This window comes from Urocitellus parryii, chromosome 6 (genome assembly GCF_045843805.1).
Source record: "Urocitellus parryii isolate mUroPar1 chromosome 6, mUroPar1.hap1, whole genome shotgun sequence".
NCBI classification, from domain to species: Eukaryota; Metazoa; Chordata; class Mammalia; order Rodentia; family Sciuridae; genus Urocitellus; species Urocitellus parryii.
This window is the reverse complement of record NC_135536.1, coordinates 124004047-124025500: the sequence shown is the minus strand read 5'-3', so window position 1 is coordinate 124025500 and position 21454 is coordinate 124004047. Positions and strand designations below refer to the sequence as shown.

At 37.4% G+C, this 21454-nt stretch overlaps 1 protein-coding gene across 1 annotated transcript in view; it reads left to right on the top strand.

Moving 5' to 3' along the window:
* Gabra5 (gamma-aminobutyric acid type A receptor subunit alpha5) overlaps positions 1-21454 on the top strand; it is a 71664-nt gene that overhangs the window by 30282 nt on the left and 19928 nt on the right. Inside the window, exon 5 of the mRNA XM_026402603.2 lies at positions 18501-18583. Within this exon, the coding sequence (XP_026258388.2) occupies positions 18501-18583 (83 nt within the window). The remainder of the gene's footprint in view (positions 1-18500; positions 18584-21454) is intronic.

Sequence of the window (21454 nt, the reverse complement as noted above, 5' to 3'; positions counted from 1 at the left end):
TATCAAATGGACATCATTCTGTCCCTTGGGTTATTCTCCAACCTCACACTGCTCTGGAGCCTTGTGCCTTTTGATCACTTCTCTGCCCTACATTACGCAGAAACCTAAGGATAATTTGGAAAGTATTTTCCTTCTTTGTAAAGGCTCTGAGGTGTTTTTGTGTACATGGGTTAATGATGCTTCTGAATAACCATGAATTTTATTACTGTCTCTGAAAAGGCAGATAGAAAGTTCAGACCATCCAGCCTCTGAATACAGAAAACTAAGTCTGGCTGCCCAGGGAGTAAAGGCAATGGACGAAGTCCCCCCAGTCCTTGCACTGCTGCACTGCCACTCTGGGGAGGTTCTCTTAGGCCACTTTCTGAGAATCTTAGTGTATGTATAAAGTTTCATCTTCACACCCACATACATCAACACACCCTTCCTACCAGCTCTACCAAGGAAGAACCTGAGGTCATCATTTGAAAGATTCTGGGTTGCTAAAGCATAACACATAAAGTGGCATCAATAGCAACTCAGAAGTGCTCGTGTGTTATCTGAGGTGCTCAGAAATCTGGAAGAAGGGATTTAAAGATTGAAAGCAGCAGCATCTATAGTACAGAAGATTGGCTTCCCCATCACCAGTCAGCATTTCCTCTGACCCTTCTGTGAGCCCAGCAAGCTGTTCTCTTTCTATTCTCTGCTTTATTTATTTAGCTCATTCTTTTTGTTTTAGTTCCTTTGTATGTGAAGTTAGGTTATGGAATTGAGATCTTCCTTATTAAATGTCAGTATATCTAGGTATAAATTTTACTGAGAACTACTATTTCCATATCCCATAAATTTTGATAGGTTATATTTTTGTTTTCATTCATCTCAAAGTTGTTCTTTTCCCTGATTTCTCTTATATTTTTGACCCATTTCTTCTTTAGAAGTATGTTCTTTAATTTCCACATATTCATAAATTTTTCAGTTTTCCTTCTGGTATTGATTTCTGGTTTCAATCCATGTATCAGTCAGAAGCGATACTTTGTATAATTTCACAGTTTTTAAATTTGAGTCTTGTTTTGTTGCCAGCTGGTCTATCCTGGGCAATGCTTCATGCACACTTGAGAACAATGCGTATTGTGCCCTTGTTAGATCCAGTGTCCTTTATGTATCTGTGAGTCCAGGTGGTTTATAGTGCAGCTGAAGTCTCTGTTTTCTTTTCAATATTCTGTCTTGATGCTCTACCCATTATTTAAGATGGGTTTTTGATGTCTCACTATTATTATAGGATAGTCCATTTTCTCTGAATTTTATCAAGTTTTTTTCCATCAGATATTTTGCGGATTGTATTGTGACCTTCATTTATGTTTGTAGTTTCTGTGTATTCTAGATGAATTGAACTTCTTATCAAAATTATACAATATCTTTCTTTGTTTCTTTTTAACAAATTTTGTCCTAAAGCTCTCTTTGATTATGGTTTGCATGGAATGCATTTCCTAAATTTCACTTTCAACTTTATATTTTGGAACTAAAATGTGTCTCTTATTGGCAGTATATAGTTAATTTATATTTCTTTATCAATTCTGCCAATCAATGCTCAGGGGAACTTGAGCATTGAGCCACATCCTCAGTTCTATTTTGTATTTTATTTAGAGACAGGGTCTCACTGAGTTGCTTAGCACCTCACTTTTTGCTGAGATTGGCTTTGAACTCATGATACTCCTGCCTCAGCCTCCCAAACCTCTGGTATTACAGACATGCACCACTGTGCCCAGCAGTTCTGCCAATCTTTGCCTTTCAATTGAAGTGCTTAATCCATTTACATTTAATATAATCACTGATAAGGAAGGACTTCTTCATTTTTTTCTACTTGTTTCTATATGTCTTGTTCATTTTTTGTTCTTCTGTTTCTTCTGTTACTGCCTTCTTTTGAGGTTAAATTTTTCCCAGTATATAATTTTGATTCCCATTCAATTATTTGTATATTTTAAAATTATTTTCTTAATGTTTTGTCTGGGGATTATGTTTAACATCAAAATTTATAATGGCTTAGTTTGAATTAACAACAACTTATTTTCTATAGTATAAGAAACTTTGCTGCTATGCCGTGTCCCCTGTTATGTTATTCGTTGTCACAGATTACATCCTTGTATAGAGTATGTTCATTATTACAGATTTATAATGATCATTTTATGCATTTGTCTTTTAAAACATGTGGGATAGAGCTGGGGCTCTGGCTCAGCGGTAGCACACTCACTTGGCACATGTGAGGCACTGGGTTCGATTCTCAGCACCACATACAAATAAATAAAATAAAATAAAGGTCTAACAGCAACTAAAAAAAAATTTTTAAAAAGTGGGATAAAACGGGTTAAAAACTAAAAATATAATAGTATAGTACCATCTTTTGTATTTACGTATGTAATTTCTGTCATTTATTTTCCTCAGTAGCTTTGAATTATTGTCTAGTATTTTTTAAATTATTCATACAAGACTGCCTTTATCATTTATTATACGTCAAGTCTAGTTTATGGAAGTTTCTAAGTAATGAACTTCCTTGTTTTTAAAAAAATTTAATTTTTTTACATATTTTAAAATTTTATAATTTATTTCATTTTCCTTTTTGTTAACATGTATTCATTGTGCATAATAATGGGATTTAATATAATATATTCATATGTGTATTGAGCATACCACAATCAAATGCAACCTCCTTTATACACTCCCTTCCAACTTATTAAGTCCTATAAAATAATTGATTTTTCAGACCAGTTTCTGGTTTACAGAAAAGTCAAAAGTAAGGTGCAGAGATTTCCCTTATTCTGCATGCCTCCACACAGGGATTGCCTCCCTCTCCCCATTACAGTGGTACATGTGTTTTAATAGACAAGCCTATGTTGACATGCCATCATTCCCCTAGGTCCATAGTTTACATTAGGGTCTACTCTTCATGTTATACTTTTTATGGATTTGGACAAAATTAGAATGATATGTACCTAGATTATGGTATCACATGTGATATTTTTGCTGCTCTAAAAATCCTCTGTGCCCCACTTATTTATCCCTCTCTCTCCACAAACCCCAGCAGTCATGTTCTCCATAGTTTTGCCTTTCCCTAGAATATCATGTAGTTTGAATCAGACAATATGTAACCTTTCTATCTGGCTGTTTTCATTTACTAATGTGCACTTAGGTTTCCTCCGTATTTTTTCATGGCTTGAAAGCTCATTTCTTTTTAGTAGCAAATAATATTCCATTGCTATGTCTGGATATAGTAAGCTTCATCCATTCACCTATGAAAGCACATATTTGGTTGCTTGGTGTTGGTGATTGTGAAAATGCTACTGTAAACATTCTTGTGAAGGATTGTGTGTAGATACAACTTTTTGACTCTTGTGAGTAAACACTGAGGATCACAATGCTAGATCTTATGGTAAGATTTTTTTTTTTAAGTTTTGTAGCAAATTGCCAAAATAACTTCCAAAGTGACTGGCTGTATGATTTTTGCATTTACAATAGCAAAAACTGAGAATTTCTTTCTCCACATGCTTTCCAGCATTTGCTATCATCAGTGTACTGGAGTTGGTCATTGTAGTAAATATGTGGTGACATCTCATTGTTCTAATTTGCATTTCCTTGATGACATATGATGTGAGTATTCTATGCTTGTTTGTCATCTCTATGTCTTCTTTGGTGAGGTACTTCTAAGGTTGGTTTGTTAAACTATATGTTAATTGGGTTGTTTCCTTTTTGTGGTCTAGTTTTAAGAATTCCTTGAATATTTCATTTAACAGTCCTTTGTCAGATATGTCTTTGCACTTTCTCCCCATCTGTGACTTGTGTTTTAATTTTTTCTCTGATTAGGAAATTTTAATTTTAATGAATTTTAACTTATCAATTCTTTCTTTCATGGAGTGTGCCTTTGTTATCATATTTGAGGTGTCCTTAGCAAACTCAAGGTCATTTATTCTCATAGGATAATAAATTTATTCATTTATTCTTATAAAAGATTTATAGTTTTGCATTTAGCATTTGGTCCTATGATCTATTTTGAATGGGTTTTTGTGAATGTCCATTTGTCCCAGCATCAGTTATTGAAAGATTATGGTTTTCCAGGGCATCGCCTTTGCTTTTTGGTCAAATATTAGTTGACAATATTTTGTGAGTCCATTTCTTTACTCTTTTCTCTTCTATTAATCTCTTTGTCCATTGTTTCACAAATTCTGCACTGACTTGCTTACTGTCACTTTATCTGTCTATCTGTCTCTCTATGCTCAGGATCAAACCCAAGACCTCATGCATGCCAGACAAGTGCTCTAATACTGAGCCCCATCCTCTACCCACTGCTGCTTTGTAATAAACCTTGAAGTTTGATACTGTCATTATTCCTACTTTGTTCTTTAATCTTGTGCTGACTAATCACGGCGTTTTGTCTATCTAGATAAATTTTAGAATCAGTTTGTTAAAATCCACAAAATGACTTTGTGGGGTTTTAGTTGAAATTGCATTGAGTGTGCAGATCAAGTTGTAAAGAGTTGACATCTTAGTGATATTGAATTTTCCTATAAATGATGATGGAAATTCCCTCCATTTATTTAGTTCTTTGATTTCTTTCATCAGTCTTCTTGTTTTTCTCACATATATCATGTACATCTTTGTTGGATTTTTGCATAAATATTTCAATTTTGGATGGCAATATGTCTTTCATTTAAATTTTATTTGCTCATTGCTGATATGTGAGAAAATGATTGAATTTTGCATATTAATCTTGGATCCACTAACCTCACTTAATTTGTATATTAGTTCCAGGAATTTATTATTATTGTTGTTGATTCTTTTATATTTTCTACAAAGAAAGTCATATCATCTGTGCTTATGGACAATTTTATAATTTTCTTTTCAATCTGTGGATATCTTTAAATTGCATTTCTTATCCTATTTTATTAGCTAGGGTTTCTAGAATGATGTTGAAAAGGTGTTGAGAGGAGATATCTTTGCTCAGTTCTGAACTGAGAAGCAAACTTTGAATTTCTCTCTATTAATTATGCTAGCTGTAGGGTTTTGGAGATAATTCTTATCATGTGAAGGAAGTTCCCCAGTAGTTTTAGTTTACTGTAAGTTTTCGTCACAAATGGTTGTTGGATTTTGTCAAATGCCTTTTCTGCATCTAATGTAAGATTGTACAACTTTTCTTTAGCTTGTTGATCTGATGGATTATATTAATTGATTTTTTAATGTTTCTTCAGTGACCTTTAATCTAGAATATATTAAATTCTCCTTAATGTTGAAGCATAGTTTGGCTGGAAATAGAATTCTTGGTTGATAGCTTTTTCTCTTTAAACACATTCAGTAATCCATCGCACTGGCTCTTCATCATTTCTGGTGGGAATCATCAGTTTAATCTTATTTAGGAACCTTTGTGCATTATATATTGCTTCTTCTTTGCTTCTTTCATGATTCTTTCTTCATCATTGGCTTTTGACAATTTTAGTATAATGTATTTTAATCTATATCTATTTTGACTTTATCCTACCAGGAGCTCACTGGGATTCTTAGATGTTAAATTTATATTCTTTATAAAATTTAGAACTTTTTGAGCCATTATTTCTTCAATTATTCCTTCTCTTTTCTCCCTTTCTCTTGTTCTGGGACTTCCTGTGTCCTTGATTTGGTAATGTTGGTGGTGTCTTAGACCTCTCTGAGACTCTGTTCATTTTTATTCATTCTTTTCTGTTTCTCCTCCTCCTCCTCAGACTGGATAATTTCATTTTACTTTACCTCCAAGTTTGATGAATATTTTTCATTCTACTGTTGAAACTCTCCACACATTGTTTGCTTCAGTTGTGTTTTTGCTTCGTTTGCTTGTCTTTATCTTCCAGAGTTTCTGTTTGGTTCTTTCCTAACTTCTCTCTCTTCACTTGTACTCTGTATGTTGAGATATTGTGTACTGTGCTTCCGTTATTATTACTTTGTGCATGGTGTTCTTTAGTTCTTTGGTATTTAAGACAATTGGTTTAATTTGTTTCCTAGAAGTTTAATGTCTTTGTATTCTCAGGGAGTTTCTGTTAATTTTTATTTTCACTTTAAATAGACTATCTTTGTTTCTTCATGGGCTTTGTTTTTTAATTAAAAATAGGCATTTTTAAAAAATTATAATGTGGTAACTCTGAAAATTCTATCCTCATCACCTTCATAGTATTTGTTGTTTGTGCTTGTTATAGGTATTGAATGCTTGCTGAGGTTTAATTTTTTCCCATTAATTTGGTAAATTCTATATTGTTTGTCATATGGGGCTATTGTTTCTTTAGTTTAGTGGTTACATAGTTATCCTACAGATTTTTAAATGCCTTGAACCAAAATGAAAACCATCTCCTCCCCCTTGGGGGAAAAAGCATCAAAAAACCTCCCTGAGTCTTTGGATAGATTTTAGACAAATGCTGTCTGGGAAAGGACATCAGCTGGGAAATCTCTGACACAGGCAAAACAAAAGCAGGGAACCTCAGATAGATCAAAACAAGTAACAGATATCATTTGATAATAAGGTTCGAATTGCTTCTGTTACCAGCCACCTGCACCAGGAATGGGGCTGCTATTGCCAAGGATTATGGTAGACTTGGAGAGCAGGGGATGGTACCTGGTAATTTAAAATGCCTCAGAACTTGCTTACTGAAGTCCAGGTGCTTTTGTCTTCACTGAGTATCCCTCTAGTTGTTGTAAGATTTTTTTTGTAGGTTCCAGAATTAAAACAAAGGTTGATGTTTATAATTTTTGCCAGGTCATTCTGGATGGACAGACTTTTGGAGTCCCCCAATCTGCCGATGTTTCTGATATCTCCTTTGTTTCTTCCGTAGAGTTTTAAAAACATCTACTGTGTGTCATGCATTGTGCTGCATATTTTACGTTGGTATGTCAATACCTTAAATAATACTGTAAGATAGCTCCTATATAATGGAATCTGCTTCAGAATTTTGAATCATAGAAGCTGGCTCTGTTTGATTCCACAGACTTGTCCATCTGCTTTCTTCTATGTCATGCTATTCTTTGTCTTATGCTTTATGCTTAAAGAAATATCTCAAAGAATTTCTCAAAGTTAAACTTTGAATTTCATTTTGAGAAAGTAACTCCTTTGCATATTTGTGATATTCCTCTTTTGCAGCAAATTTTATTGTTCAGGCTTATGTATATTTTTCCACATTTGACCTGTTAAGGTATATTTATTGCTGAGTATATAAATACACATAAAAAATTAAACAAAACATTCCCACTCTCACACCCATCACTATGATGCCTTCTTCAGGACATGAGTAATGAAAAAAAAATAGTGATATTAATCAAAACAGATCAATAAAGCTTATGTCCCTGTAGGATAAGAAATATGTTAGCTTTTCAAAATTATCAAACTTATGCTAATTTCCCAACATCAATAACAGTTGATGACATCTTTCCAACAGTTGAAGGGGAATGAAAATTCTAATAAATAGTGCAGACCTCACTTTTAGTCCAGTATAATTCTGCTGGTTGGTGTCTCATACATCCTATTATATTCAAGCATATGAAATTAATTAGCCATAAAACAACTTATGAATTCTGTAACTCAAGCTTGAAGTGAGTTGTAGAATTTAGATCCATTTCCAAAAAGACGTTTGTGTCATCTCAGTAGTCAATTTTTTTAAAGCATGGAATGCTACAGTTGTGTAAATGAAAACATGTATCATTTGAACATAATCTTTCTTGAAAGACTTTAACATTTCAAATAATACACTAAGTTCTATTTTTTTTAAAAGATAGTGCTCACCAAATTTAAATTCTATTGTTTTAAATAGGTCACTGTGAACTTTATTCCAGCTCTCTATTGCTTATTCCTACTCTCCCACCTCAACAGCCCCTGCTGGACTTGCCTCTGTTTCATTTCAGGCAATACTCCCTGACTCTACTCCTGGCCTTGGAGTTGGGTAGGTTCAGGGTTAGTGCTAAGGCACAAATCCCCAAGGAGCTTGGCAAACCAGGACAAGTACAGTGCCCAGCTCCTGAAAGAAACTAGTCCTGCAGTCAGCCTGGATCCAAGACAATCTGTTAGAGTGAATGCACAGAACACAACCAGTACCACACCAGTCAGTAATAAGACAGGCATCGGTCAGCCTGGCAGTGATCTTCCTGATGAGGCAGACACTGTTCTTGGCTAATCAATATTTATATTTTAAAATGTTCAATTTTTATGTATTTAATTAAGCTTTAGAATGCATTTTTCTTCAAAATAGTATTCTAAATTGTAGTTAGGTTCCCATGAACATTGGCAATTCCTAGCAGGTACACAAAATAATACAAGTGGAACATCATGTTAGTGATTGTTTATAAGAAAACAAATATGTTCATACATTCTTTTCTTTAGAAGACAATTTGAGGGTTGTTTGTTTGTTTTGTTTTTCCCCTTAGTGAAGGAGTGTAAGGAGTGCTAGAGTATTGAAAAGCCTTGTTCAGCCTTATACATGTGTGGGTAAACCAGAGGCATCATACAAGGCCATACTGCGATAAGCCTGCTCCTCCTCTGAGGCCAGGTGGGCAGTACCAGTGCCACTGCACCTCTGAGCCCTGCAGTCTTTCAGATGGATACAATTCTGGGGACTAGAAAGGCACCTGAATGAGGCATTGGTGTGTTCTTTAGGACTTGTAAGGCTCGAAAAACATCATGACCAAATAAACATTGTTTCTTTTCCATAGCATCAGTCATTTTTATACATGTTAATATTGACTTTCAGAACCCCCGCCCCCGCAAGGATTTCAAATATTGCCTGAGAGTCACTGGTAGCATCTTTATGAAAGGCAGTGCCTTGCCTGTGTGGTTCCAGAGAGGTGTGGTCTGCTGGCCAATACTCACCAGGTCAGGACACTGTGTGAAGTACTGATTTCATTAACCGAGTCTGTATTTTCATTGACATGAACACTTTGTGGGTATTTATAAATTGGCTAATATTTCCAAATTTCCTTGTCAGCTTTGTGAAAAACTTCCGTGGTGGGGATGAGGGTGCAGCTCAGTAGTAGAGCACTTGACTAAGCACATGAGAGTCCATGGATTCAACTCCTAAAACTCCAGAACAACAATAAAACTTAGGGAACATTCAGCATAGTTGCAACTGGTTATACAATTAATAAATATTACTTCTGTCTTATTGTATGGAAACTGCTGTATGAATTTCCTACTGTTGCCATGACACATTGCCACATAGTTGCTTTTCACTGGGAAGGATCCCACTTTATTCTCTTTCTCAGCTTCTGGAGGATACTTGTTTCCATGGGTCATGATGCTGCTCACTCTCCTGTGTTTCCATCATCTCACCTCACTTCCTACCTCCAGTATGAGCCTCTCCCTTTCCAGTAGCTTGCAATTGATGACATTGGGCCCACCAGGAGGATCCAAGAGAGTGTCCCCATTTTTAAGAGTCTTATAATTATTAAAGCATATTAATGTGTTTCACTGTGACATTTCTGCACAAGCATATATCATGCTTTGAGCATGCCCTTCCTTTCTTTCCCTCTTGCTTCTCTACTCCCAGTTACTCTTCCCTTTCCCTAAAAGTTCCTCTTTTACTTGTAGGTTATCTTTTCTTAGCTTCCAAGTATGAGGGAAAGCATGGAATATTTGTTTTCATGAGTCTGACTTGTTTCACTTAACATGATGTCCATCCATAGTCCTCCAAATGGCATGATTTTCATTCTTCTTCATGGATGAATAATGCTTTATTGTGTGTGTGTGTGTATATATATATATATATATATATATATATATATATATATATATATCTCCTATTTTCTTTATGCAGCTTTAGGGACACATAGAATGATTCCATGTCTTGGTTATTGTGAATAGAGCCGTAATAAACATGCATTTGCAAGTATTCAAGAGCCTTAACTGAATCATATCTGAAATGGCCCCTTTTCTACATAAGGATATATTCATAGGTAAGGGAGCGTTAGGATTAGGGGCATTAGTTTTCCTGCCACATGTACAGTCTGGACCCCCAAATTTATGTCCATCCCACAATCAAACTACATTAACTCCATCTGCATATCCTCAAAAGACTCAACATATTACAGCATCAAATTAATCTACAAAATCTCAACTAAAATTTATCAGCTCAAAAGTTTCAAATCTCATCATCTGAATCGTCTAAATCAGCTTTGGGTGAGGATCTGCTGTGATTTATATTGAGGCACATTTCCTCTACATCTGTGAATTTGTAGAACCTAGGAAGCAGGAGGCTCTTTGCTCCAAAAATGGAATACTGAAACAGGAACAAGGGAGCAGTAATAGACCTTCCCATTTGAAATGAGAGAAAATGGTAGGGAAAAAGGGAGCACCATTTCCGAGCAATTTCTAAATCCAGCCCTACAAACGACATTAGGTTTCAAGGCCTGGCACTAAAGCTCTGTGATGTGAGGTCCTGCCCTGTGTGTCTGAGGTTGTGGCCTTGGAGCCTCCTTCCTTTTCCATAGGGTAGCACATATTTGAAGCTGAGTGTTGTCAAACTGTTTCCTGCCTCTAGGATGTTGGGAGTCTGGTACCTTCTTTCATTGTGTCCTCTGTCCCATTCAGTCCAATGCAGCAGTGTTTCTGTTAAATTTTTGAGAATCTCATGGGTCTCCCATAGATGTCTCAAATGTTCCTGCCATTTGACAAGCAGCTCTTCTATGCTTGTTCATGGATAATCCCCTCTTCATATCTGGCTTCCACTTACATGACAGAGGAGACCCCTGAGTCACACATCTAATAATCTCAAAAAGTTTTCTGTGTTGTTCAGATGCATGAGCATAATGTTGTCCTATGACTCCCTTGTTTTTATCTCAAGACCAGGCCATTCTGACACTGAATGTCATAATTGTAGTATATTTCCTTTTTTTTGCAACCTAAATAAATTAAGAGTTATTCAAATCATTGATTCGGGCTCTTTTCTTTTATTAGCAACTTTCCATTCCATCTCTCTCCTCTGCCCCTCACTTTTTACTATGAGAAGCAGAAAGAAAGCAGGCCACAACTTCAACACTTGGCTTGGAAATATCCTCATGTAGGTACGAAGTTTCATCATTGTGTTAGCTTCCTATGACTTCTATGACAAATTGCCACAAATTTGGTGGCATTAAACAACACAAATTCATTCTCTTAAGCTTCTGGAGCACATGAATCTGAAATCAGTTTCACTGGAGCAAAAATCAAGATGTTGGCAGAGCTACACACTCTCTCTGGAGGCTCTTGGGAAAAATTCATCACCTTTTTTAGAGTCCTTGTCTTGCATTCCTTGGCCCAAGGCTCCTGCCTACCTCTTCAAGCCAGCAACTCAGCACCTCACATCTGTCATCTCTGTTTTCATCTCCTTCCCTCTTCTGTGTTTCATCTCTTGCCTGTCTCAAGAGATGATTGAATTTAGGGCACACCTGGATGACTTCCTCATCTCAAGACCCTTAACTTTTTTTTTTTTTTTGAGATTTTAATTTTTCTTTTCTTTTTTATTTTTGGTAGTTCAAAACATTACATAGTTCTTAATATATCATATTTCACAGTTTGATTCAAGTGGGTTATGAACTCCCATTTTTACCCCGTATACAGATTGCTGTATCACATCAGTTTCCCTTCCATTGATTTACATATTGCTTTTCTAGTGTCTGATGTATTCTGCTGTCTGTCCTATTCTCTACTATCCCCCCTCCCCTCCCCTCCCCTTTTCTCTCTCTACCCCTTCTACTGTAAATCATTTCTTCCATTTGTATTATTCTTCTCTTACCCCTCCTTTCCTCTTATATGTAATTTTGTATAACCCTGAGGATCACCTTCCATTTTCATGCAATTTCCCTTCTCTCTCCCTTTCCCTCCCACCTCTCATCCCTGTTTAATGTTAATCTTCTTCTCTAGCTCTTCGTCCCTACCCTGTCCTTAGTTACTCCCCTTATAACAATGAAGTCATTTGGCATTTGTTTTTTAAGGATTGGCTAGCTTCACTTAGCATAATCTGCTCTAATGCCATCCATTTCCCTCCAAATTCTATGATTTTGTCTTTTCTTAATGCAGAGTAATACTCCATTGTGTATAAATGCCACATTTTTTTTATCCATTCATCTGTTGAAGGGCATCTAGGCTGGTTCCACAATCTTGCTATCGTGAATTGTGCTGCTATGAACATCGATGTAGCAGTGTCCCTGTAGCATGCTCTTATTAGGTCTTTAGGGAATAGACCGAGAAGGGGAATAGCTGGGTCAAATTGTGGTTCCATTCCCAACTTTCCAAGAAATCTCCATACTGCTTTCCAAATTGGCTGCACCAATTTGCAGTCCCACCAACAATGAACAAGTGTACCCTTTTCCCCACATCCTCTCCAGCACTTGTTGTTGTTGGACTTCCTAATGGCTGCCAAACTTACTGGAGTGAGATGGTATCTTAGGGTGGTTTTGATTTGCATTTCTCTGACAGCTAGCGATGGTGAGCATTTTTTCATGTACTTATTGATTGATTGTATAAGACCCTTAACTTATTCTCATCTGCAAAGACCTTTTTTCCATGAAAGGTAATGTTTACATGCTCCAGGAATGAAGACCTTATGTTGTCAGGAGCCATTATTTATGTTACTATGATTGTTTGTAAGTCCTGCTGTCTGCATAAGTGTAGATACAGTTCAGCCAAGCTTTCTCTCACTATACAACAGTCATATTCTCTCTTACAGTTTCCAACAGCCTGCTCTGCATTTCCTTCAGACTCTCACCAGCAGATCCTTTGATCTCTGTATTTCTAACAACAGTATGTTTTTGGCCATTTAGCTATTCTCAATGACAGCATAAGTTTTCTATACATGCTCATCACTTTCTTGCAAATCCTCAGTACAGAGTCCTTAACACCCATGTGTCTAGGAACAGTCTATTTAGGGTAATGTAGGATTTCTGTTATTTATCTCAGTTTCCTTCCAGCCTCTACCCACTGCCAAATTCCAAAGCCATTTCCACATTTTCAGAAATTTATTACAATAGTTTCCCTCTTCCAGATATCAAAATTTGTATCAGTTACCTGTTGGCACAGTAACAAATTGTCAAGAGCTTATTTGCTTAAAATAGCACATTTTATTAAATTATAGTTCTGGTGGTCAAGAACCCCAAAAGAATCTTATAAGGCTAAAATTAAGGTGTTGACAGGTTTGCATCCCTTCTGGAAGCTCTAGGGGAGAATCCTTACCTTGCTTCTTCCAGTTTCTAGAGGACACCTGCATTCCTGGGCTCTCAACCACATCATTCCCACCTCTGCTTCCCTCATTGCATCTCTGAAACTGATGCTCTTGCCTCCGCTTTATAAAGACCCTTGTGATTATATTGTTCCCACATGGATAATCCAGGAAAACCTCTCCTTCAGAAGAGCCTTAAACTAATCACATCTGCAGAACATTTTTCCATGTGAGATTGCATTCAGAGGCTTGGGGTTTCTGTGCATGAGAACATAAGCAGGTGAGCATTGTTCTTATTTTGCCCAGCATGGCACTACCTTCCACTGCATTAGTGCTGTATTTCTACATGGGTGAGAAGGTCTCAAATCTGAAGAGAATATGGCTAGGAATCTGGACACTTTCTTCAATTTCTTATTGTTATTAAATTTCTGGTCTTGGACCAACACTTTTAACCAGTTTTTCATAACTATTAATTATTTCTTTCTGGTTATAAAAGCAATTGCTGTTATCATTCTTTTTCAAATGAGAAAACTTGACCAGAGGACTTAGGAAGAGTTAGTTGATTTAATGCTAAAGCTACTCTAGAATTTGGTTGTTTTATCTGTCTTAAAGTGCTCACCTGTGAGCTGCTGCTTTTGGTCAGATCTCAATTAGGATGATAAAAATCCCAGATGGAACAATGATCTTAATGGACAAAATAGTCTTTCTTTACCCTACAATTAAGAGGTTGTTCACAAATGGGACCTTATGCTCCAACAAGTCAGTGCTTAAACTGTCTTAACAGAAATTAGAAGTAAAACATAAATTGGACTTTTGGAAAAAAAAATACTGAATTCCTGGATCTACTCGTAAATTAGTGAACTTTTGCCAGAAGCAGGTTTCTTAGCCTTCTGGGCTTCATTTTCTTTATCTAAAAAGTGAAGATTTTGACTCAGTAACCTGACTGGCACTTTTGAGCTATGACAGTCAACCATTCCTAGAGGGCTTTGATCTCAGTTCTCTGTGAAGGAGGTTGGACATACATCAAGGCCCTTACATTTCAAAGACCCCATGAATAGAAGTTTCCCTCTAGAGACATAAGCACAGACCATTGTTGTGAGACATTTAAAGGCATCAAGAATTTTAAATTTATTCTCTCACTCATGCTGAAACATTTGCTGTTGGAGGACTTATCTGAATAATTCATTCATTTGTTAGACACTTTCATAGATGAAGTATACTTTTCTGAGGTTTTAGATTCTAATTCCAAGGAGCTCTATAAAACTGAGGACTAATCATTGAAATTTAATCATTTATTGAGGTGGTAATTATAGAAAGCACTCTTTTTTAATGTTTTTACTGGAAGCATTTTAAAGAATCTTTTTAAATATAGATCCATATATTTTATATATATTTCAGTCAACTATTTTGCTGCTGTGACCCAAAGACTTGATAATAATGATTAGAGAAGGAGAAGTTTATTCGGGGGCTCGTCGTTTCAGAGGTATCAGTCTATAGAAGGTGGGCTCTATCCCTCAGAGCTCAAGGTAAGGCAGAATATTATGGTGGAGGGGTGTGGTAGAGGAAAGCAGCTGGGAACATGGCACCAGAAAGCAGAGAGAGAGAGAGGCAGGGAGGGAGGGAGATTCCTCTCACCAGGGACAAACTATATCTACCCCAAAAGCACTGCCCCACTCCTCCAACCACACCCTGTCTGCCTACAGTTATCAGGTAATTCCTATCGGGGGATTAGTACATTGATGAATCATTTTCCCTCTCAGCTTCTTGTGTTGTCTCACACATGAGCTGATGAGGGATACTTCATATCTAAACCATCATATCCAGCTAATTTCTATTGACCTGTCTTTGCACGTTCTTACTATGCCCTGTCCTCCTTATAACACACACACATACACACACACACATGCGCGCACATGCATACACATTCACTCCTACAGTATGCTAAAAGTAGACCTTGGTGTGCCTTCCTTGCAGAATGCCACCTTTAAATGTTGTCAGTGCAGTGATTTTCCAGAGATGGGTAGCTCTGGGAATCAACCAGCCAGAGTGAATCCCACCATGACAGACACAGGGCTCTGGTTCCCCTTGTAAGCACATGGTCTTGGCCAGGAGACCAGTTGTAATCCAGGAATGGGTAGAGTGCCCAAGGGGGGGTATCAAGTTTCCTGGGTACGTGTGTGTATGGTAGGGGGTGGCTTGCTCTGACAAATAGGGATGGACAACAGAGGTTCTGAACTGTGGTACCTGGAGTGGGAAGGTGGACTGAAGCAGACCAGCACAGAGCAAGGAAAGGAGGAGCTAATCACAAGTCATCAAGTTGTCAAGAACTCAGCCAATAGACCTGGTTTCCAGGCAGTCTACAGATTCAGTGGAAACTGAGTGTTTGCTGGAACCAGAACCCCAGTTAAGGTGTCTTAGGGACATGGCTGTGACTGAAAAGAAGACTCTGCCATTGAGGCATCATCTCCACATCTGCCCTGGGGATGGGAGTGGACCCGTGATGTCGTTAGTAGGGGGCGACTCAGAGCTGGGTCTGCTGGTTGCAGGCTCAGTACTGAAGCTGGGTGGAGGCAGAATCACCTGAACCACCCTCTGCCCCTGAACTCCCCGCACTGCTCCAGTGGTGGGCCCTGGGTGTTCCTGTCTCCCTGGTCCATGAATTGTCAGAATGGAGGCCATAAACCCACCCAAAGAGCCACTAACAACACTGTCTTTCCATGTGCTCTCACATTTATTGTTTTGAACCTGCTCTTACAGATATACATACATATATATATATATATATATATATATATATATATATATATATATCTGTCTGTCTGTCCTGGTTCTCTATTAAAATTTTGCTTCTTAAGGAAATTCTAGATATTCTGAGATCACTTGTGATTTCATTCTCTAGATTATATCTGAGTCATTTAAATTCTCTGTTTGTTATTGTTTTACTCAACAAATTGCTTAAGTTTGCTAACAACCACGTTAAAAAAAAAACCGACATTATTTCCTTTGTGTTGTCTGAATACCACTCTCACAGACCATGTTTTTTCATTCCTAATTTTCATAATTGTAATAAGTGAATCTCTATTTACCTCACCCATTTCATAGTCTCTTAGAATGTACCTTTTTTTCATAGTTTATGATTGAAGAGATCCATTGCAGATTATCAGTCATGCAAAATAATGTAAAAATCTAACAACAATTTATTTGTTATTACACATACACACGCATGCTAGAATTAAAAATTCAGTCCCTCAGAGTCACAATTATGTAGATTTTAGTAATGTGGGAAATACTTCAGCTCTAATGTTGGGTTTAAAAAAAAGAATGCATTTTAAATACCAGGAATGAAAAGAAAATACACATACATATAGAAGAACTCTGGGCTACCTGTACCAAGTAAATTCATAATAAAATTGTAGGCATTTGTAATTATCTTTTTATATTTTTTCTGCATTTTCTCATAATTTATGAATATACATGGAATACCATTTTAAAAATCATCTCCTTGCCTCAACATGAGACTTCTGTCCATTTGTACTTATAGCTCTCTGGGACTCACTATGTATTTGAGGGACTGTCCTTCATAGTATTGTGAATGGAGAATTCTCACTCCTGATGGGCACAGACCTCTTTCCACTGATCACATTTTAGTTTCAGTCAGACAATGCATGCATTGACTACTCAGTCTACAATCAGCAAGTGCGAATTATGTGCCCAATCTAATAATTATAGTTTAATCTATATTAATAGGAGGAAGTACTAAAGGTAAAAATGAATGTTTTTGCATTTTGATTCTCCTCCTGGGTGCTTAAGCAGTGTTCAAATATAATACAATGAGGCATTGACCATAGTGCTATTTAAAATGGAATTATTATTTGCTTTAGAAGTAGACTGATAACATGCATTTGAAGTCAAATGTTTTGTCTTATGATTTCATTTTATATAATTCATTTTATTTTAATGGAAAGAAAATCAAGAAACAGAAGATAAGCTCAATACAATTTGGAATTTTAATTAGAAAAAGGTCTGTAAGATAAATAAAAATTCTTGTCCATTTTCTGTGACTATGACAAAATACTTGATGCTGGGTAATGAATAAAGTAGAGATTTGTTTTGAGAAGTGAAAGTTCAAGGTCAGGTGATTTCATCTGTTCATCCTTTTGTGAGGGCTTCATGGAGATGGCATCACAATGGTGGAGGCATGAGCAGAAGTGTCCTTGTGGTAAGACAGGACTCCAGATTCAGGGGCCAGTCTGTCACTTTTTAACTGGGGTCCTGTAGGAACTACATTAAGGCCTTACAAAGGCGGTGGCACCAGTGACCTAATCATCTCCCATTAGGCCCCCACCTCTTATAGCTTCTACCACCTCAAAAACCCCACACTGGGGCCCAAGCTTCAGGCATATGAACTTTTGGGGAGCACCCTGAAGCCCTGTGCAGACCATGGAATTCCCACACGTGGTAGCTCTGCAGGTGCACTCGCTTCTTCCAGAGCAGAGCCTGTGGCTGTGTGGCAAGCAGCAGATGCCTTTAGGGAGCCTCTGCACTCAAAAGCTGGCAGCAGGGGATCCTGCCATGAGAGCCTTGTATTTAGGGTCTGATTCCTTATTCTACACACTAAATTTCCTCCTCTGTGAACTGAGGTCATAATAGTAAGGGATCTAATCATGCTGCTGTGATTTCATGAGTGAACGTAGGTAAAGCATTCAAAACAGTTCCTGGCACAAACAGATCCGCTGTCACTATTATCCCTATTGTAGTTATTGGTGATGGCGGTTGTGGTTGTTGGTGTTATTATTAGGAAAACTAGGCTTGAATTAAAAACCAAATTCAGTTTTACCAGAGCATTCCTATTGCAACCTACATTTACTTACTGTACGGTTTCATATCAATCTATTAAACAATGAGCATAGCCAGGTTCTGATAAAACTTTGTGCATTTATCTACATTGATTTACATTTTTTGAGCTCATGAGCTATTTTAGATAATGTGTATATTTTCAGCCTCATCAAGGTAACCTTTTTTAGATAATGATGAATAAGGGATGGGAAACAAAGAGTAAATACTTTTAAGTGCATCTTTAGTTGTTTTACAAGCAGTTATGTATATAGATGGGAGGGGAGAAACCACACACCAAGCTGAGTGGATTTGATTCTAAGCCTTATTTCTGAATGATACTCATCTACTACGCAAAATTTAGGTACTTTAGTGAAGACATTTTAAACAATAACACAAAAGGTATTTGTTAAAATTAGTATTTGATATGGCTTTCTGGGACAAAGTAGCTGCTCAGTAGACAGTGAGTCATTTAAAGGTCTGATCTCTTTTTTTTTTTTTCAGCTTGACCATCTCTGCTGAGTGCCCCATGCAACTTGAAGACTTCCCGATGGATGCCCATGCTTGCCCTCTGAAATTTGGCAGCTGTAAGTTATTTTCACAAGTAAGAACCGTGGATATACTTTTGAGATCAATTCCACATTCATTGAGAAGAATGTCGGTTGTGTATGAGCACAGTATGGTGCAATCAGAGAAGACTAGAGAGTGCTTTGTCCTTGCCACATTAGTTTCCTTGTCTTTAAAGTGAAAATATGGCCACCTGTATCATAAGTCAGAGAGCAAGAAAAAAAGGAAGTCTTTGGGCTCCATAGTCCCCTTTGAGTTTGTATTCCAGAGATATAAAGACCTCCTACAAGCTTCCATCTCCCAAAGGCTCGACCACCTCCCAATATCCCACCCTTAAGACAAGCCTTTAACACATGGGCTAAGGGGGAGGAGGTTTCCCAGTCTTCCTGAGCTGACTACATTCAGGAGAAGACCTTCACCAGTCCTTCTGGCAAGATGCTGTTGTTTTAAACAGCCGCAAGGTGTCGAGTATGCTGGGTCCCATTAGCACTCAGAAACTAACAAGACTGAAACCTTTTCCTCAGGCATCTCAGAAAAGCTGTATTATTGGATGCTTCATCCAACTATTTTCTTTTCCAGAGAGCAGCTGAGATCTAGGGTTTTCTCCCTGTTTGCTGTGTGCTGAACCAGTGGCATGGGCTGTGAGACCAGTTGCCATCTCTGTTCTCACTGGCTCTTAGGTGACTGGGTAGTGCTGAGTCCCCTCAGTGCTCAAAGGCAGGCTCCATGGGAAGCCAGACATGTGTGTAGCACCTAGAAAAGTTGGGATGCTGGATCCATGATCTGCCTCTCCCTCCCTAGGAAGAATCTGGGAGCTGGTGTTTTGCATCCACTTACACTGAGCTGAGCTTGGGAAGGGTATGGGACTGTGTTGACTGAAAGTCCAAGTAGGCCCTCGTCCTACTCCTTTTCCTTGTTCCCAGTTGTTGGTGTCTAGATTTGCTAACTCTGCCAATTCCCTGATCAACTGTATGAGGTGAAGTGAGGTTTCTGTTCCTAGGGAAGGATTCAAAGCCTGGATGTTAGATGCATGCTCTACTTGGTTATTTTATAAGGACTCTGGATTCTGTTAAATCTATAGAGTTTTCATTATATATTCCACTTCTATTTACACTTGCACTTCTATTTATAATCATACTTCTATATATAAAATCAATTAACTTGGCTGAGTTCAAACTCCAGACTGCCTTTCCCTGGCAGGCAGCAGCTGACATGTCAGGTATTTCTTTGACCTTTGTTGGGCTGGTGGGACCATGCTCCATGCATGCAAATACCTAGTGTGGGGGTAAGACAGAAATTTGGGTGCAGATTTTGTACATCAGTATATATCACACTTGGGGCTTCCTCCGCACGGCTCTTTTAATTTCAAGGATTTGATGTCTCACCTTCCAGCTGCATTGCCTTGGCGACTACAGACTCTTCCTCTGATTCTTCACACCGTCAAGACTGAGGAATCCTGTCTGAAGCTTAGCCACCTCACAGTACTGACACACAGCCTTTTAAGGGAAAAGCCATTGCTTCTTCCATGTGTCACCCTTTAGTTTCTGCCTGTACTTGTTCTCTCTCCAGATCCTTCAGGGAGTAATGTCCAGACTTAATGGTTGTTACCTCATAGCAGCCACTTTGCCATTCCTGGAAGTGGAGCCTTTTTTTTTGACTCCAAGAGTTTTATTACTCTGTCATTTCAAAGGGACTTTTGAATTTAAGAGAGATAAGTATGAGTGATGAACCAAAAGTAAAGTGAGATGGAAATAATTGGTCTTTTTTCAAACTATGGTCTTCAAATGCTAAAGAGAGATTAGCATATACATTTATTTGGGGGAATGATGTAATAGAAGGGCATTGTCACCAGGATATATTTAAATCACTTGCTTACACGGGGTAACTTATGGACATCATAGCTTGTGACAAAAAAAAAAAAAAAACCTACTAAAGATTCCAAAGGCATTTTTGTAGGAAATTACTTATTCACATCTCTGGAGGAAGATCAGTGGTCCACATCTCCCAAGGAAAATTAGTTGTATAATTTAAAAATTATACCACTCTCAGTATAGGAAAATTATGCTTTGATTTGATCAGAAACAGAACACTGAAAAGTTGAAGGTTTTTTTGTTTGTTTATTTGTTTTGTTTTTTTTCATACTGTGGTGGTACTATGTCCTTTGGTTAAATAAGTTCAAGTCACTGTGATGCCTAGATTTAATGGTAATTGTGTTCAGGGCAAGCAACTCGAGAGCAATTTTTGGTGATGAAAAATATGTGACAACCTAATTTTTCTTCACTAAATTATCCCATACTCGACCGCCAGCCCACTGCAGTTAAATCATTTATCACATTCAAAACTGAAGTAATCAGCTGGTGGGATCTTTTCCCTTTCTACATTCAATGAAACTAAATAAGATCACTATCATACAAAATATATAGAATAAAACCAGCAGAGGCACTTCTCGAACTCAGTAGATGTTTTGAACTGTCCTGCCAGATTTCTTTTTATCTGCCCAGTATTTTGAAGATGGATTTGAGTTGATTCAGATATCGATCAATAGTGTATATTTACTGTTAATGACCACAATTTGCAAAAAGTTCAAAGGATTTTATTGATATCATGTTTTATACAATGACCAAGAGATAGAAAACTGTATAAATATAGCTTTTTTGTCAGCTTATATGATTTCAGTTCAAGACATAATTATTTTAGGAGAAGAAATGCCACTCTACTAAATGTTTTTCTTATTTGCCTTTCATCCTTTGGATCTTCTAAAAATAGATGCTTGGCCAAGTTGCTCACTTATACCACAGGCATCTGAGTATGCATAGGCTAAATGTGATAGTATAATGAGTTTCAAATTACCCAATCCAACAGTTCTCTGCTATTAGGAGACAAAGGAATGC